At 45.9% G+C, this 2,641-nt stretch overlaps 1 protein-coding gene across 1 annotated transcript in view; it reads left to right on the top strand.

Moving 5' to 3' along the window:
- The window catches only part of LOC105817464 (zinc finger protein 40-like), a 4,070-nt gene extending 1,486 nt beyond the window's left edge, over positions 1-2,584 (top strand). The window contains exon 2 of the mRNA XM_012653157.1: positions 1,206-2,584. Coding sequence (XP_012508611.1) covers positions 1,206-2,384 — 1,179 coding nt within the window. The 3' untranslated portion in view covers positions 2,385-2,584. The remainder of the gene's footprint in view (positions 1-1,205) is intronic.
- The last annotated feature ends 57 nt before the right edge of the window (positions 2,585-2,641 follow it).

Consider the following 2,641-nt stretch of genomic DNA (forward strand, 5'->3'; position numbering starts at 1 on the left):
CCATTGGCAAGACAGCTGCCAGTTTCCGTGGCAAAGTTAACGTGACCCAAAAACATATCAAGAGGTTCACTTTGCTTGAATGATCAAATTGCTGTAGCAGCCTGGGAGAGCTTTCTGCCCAAGAACTAGCTGAAGGCAGACACAGGCCTCCGGAAAGGCACGCTCCATGCGCTGTGAGCGATTCCTTGCTCTACCTCTGGCTGTCTGTGACAAGTGATTAATTCCGGGAGGAATGCATTCTCCTCTCATTGACAGTTCTCTTACCTCTAGTAAGTATTGAATATTGCAATAGAATTTATTTCTAAATGTGGAAGATTTTGATTTGCTAGGTAACGGAGAAAAATAAAAAGACTGTAAAAACTTGGATTTTTATAGACCGTCTAGCCTAGATTAATATAACTTAGTTAAAGTATACTAATATTTAACTTAAATTATTAACATAGAAATTAAGTTAATATGTAAGTTAATGTAGCTCTAAAGTATAGCGCTAGATATTATCAAGGAAAAACTAATATTTAGATAATAACCTTGGGTGGGAGGAAGGATGGGCCAGATGTGTCCCTTCCAATAACAGTTTGTTACTTTAACACTGGCCACCCATGCTCTAAGCTGCTCTATCCCAAAATCTTTTGCACACTTACCAGTGCCTGGAAATCTGATTTTCAGTAGACATTTCATAAAATGCGAATGAATGAACAAATGAACAAACAACTGCAGACCTTTCTCTTAATGATGCCTCTTTACTTCATGAGCAAATAATCCTTCAGTTAATTTTTCCCCAATGAGTTGACACTGACAGCCAACTAATATCTCAATTTCCCAGCGACTCCAAACCTCTGAAATAAGGTGGAGCTGGTGGCATCAGGAACAATAACAGCAACAACATGAGAATATAGCTATGCCCGCCTCTCAGGTTTATGCTCAGAAGATGACAATAGCCAGGAAATTTGTTTGAAAAATGCGAAGAACTGTACAAAATGTGTTCCTGTTATTTGTACTAGAAAAGAAAGAAATTGAATATGTAATAGTGTTTTTAATCGGAAATTCATTTTTAAAAATCACAATAGTTTTTAGCAAGCTTCTCATTTTTATAAAATACAAATGTATGCACTTTCACCTCTGGGGAAGGAATAGATTTAGCACTGGCATTCTAGCGCGGTGATTAAGGAAGCCCTGCCGTAAAAGGATTGTTCTCTCTTGTTTAGAGCTCATCGCCCATAGGACTTGCTCCCGCTGCAGCCAGGCACAGCCCTCAGACGGCAGCGGGGATTCCTTCGGTGGCCTCTCCTCATCCTTACCCTCAGGAACAGAAGCCGCAGACAGCTCTGCAGCCGACTCCAGGCTTGCCTTCGCCCCAGACGCATTTGTTCAGCCACCTTCCTTTGCATTCCCAGCAGCAGTCAAGGACACCTTATAATATGGTTCCAGTTGGGGGGATCCACGTGGTACCCGCTGGCCTCACATACTCCACATTTGTACCCCTTCAGGCTGGGCCAGTGCAGCTTACGATCCCTGCTGTCAGTGTCGTCCACAGAACCGTGGGCACTCCTGGGGACACAGTCACAGAGGTGTCTGGCACTACAAATCCCGCTGGAGTGGCTGAACTAAGCAGCGTTGTGCCATGTATTCCCATTGGCCAAATCCGTGTGCCAGGCCTTCAGAACTTCAGTACGCCGGGCTTGCAGCCACTTCCGTCGTTAAGCATGGAAACCGTCAACATCGTAGGCCTAGCCAATACGAACGTGGCCCCGCAAGTGCATCCGCCGGGACTCGCGCTCAATGCCGTGGGACTGCAGGTCCTGACTGCAAACCCTTCCTCACAAAGCAGCCCCGCCCCCCAGGCCCACATTCCAGGGCTCCAGATCTTGAACATAGCATTGCCTACTTTAATCCCCTCGGTCGGTCAGGTTACCGTCGATGCACAGGGAGCTCCCGAAATACCAGCTTCCCAAAACAAAGCACGCGAGACGCAACCCACGCAGACTTCTGTAGCCAATGCAAACCAGGTCAGCAGGACCGAGTCTCCTCAGGGGTCACCTAAAGTCCAGCAGGAAAACGCAAAAAAAGTTCTGGATCCACCTGCCCCTGCAGGTGACCACGCAAGGCTGGATGGCTCAAGCAAAATGGACACAGAGAAGGCAGCCTCAGCAAATCATGTGAAGCCCAAGCCTGAACTCATCTGCGTGCAGGGCCAGCTGGTGTCCGTGGCAGAGCCTCTGCTGAAGGCACATTCTGAAGGTGTCACAAAGCCATCAGGCCGGCAGACCCTCTCTCCAGACAGGCAGGTGCCCAGGCCCACAGCACTGCCCCGGAGGCAGCGCCCTGTGCAGTTGAGCGACGTGAGCAGCGATGATGATGAGGACAGGCTTGTGATAGCAACCTAGTGGGGTTTATTTTTTATTGTTTCTTTTTTAATAACACTTAAAGGTTTCTTTGAAAACCCTTCTTTCCTTAAAGCACATTTTTCTGACATAAACTCATGACTAATCTTTGTGCAATCATGAACTTTTGACCAATAATTGTTGTTTTGTGTCAGCTCCAGCCATTTTTGTACATGTTGTATAGACAATTGTGCCTTTTAGGAGTTTTATGTTTAGAAACTGTACAAATTGTTGAATATCTATATACATAAAAAATATAT

Source organism: Propithecus coquereli, unplaced genomic scaffold (genome assembly GCF_000956105.1).
Source record: "Propithecus coquereli isolate 6110/MARCELLA unplaced genomic scaffold, Pcoq_1.0 Scaffold416, whole genome shotgun sequence".
NCBI lineage: Eukaryota > Metazoa > Chordata > Mammalia > Primates > Indriidae > Propithecus > Propithecus coquereli.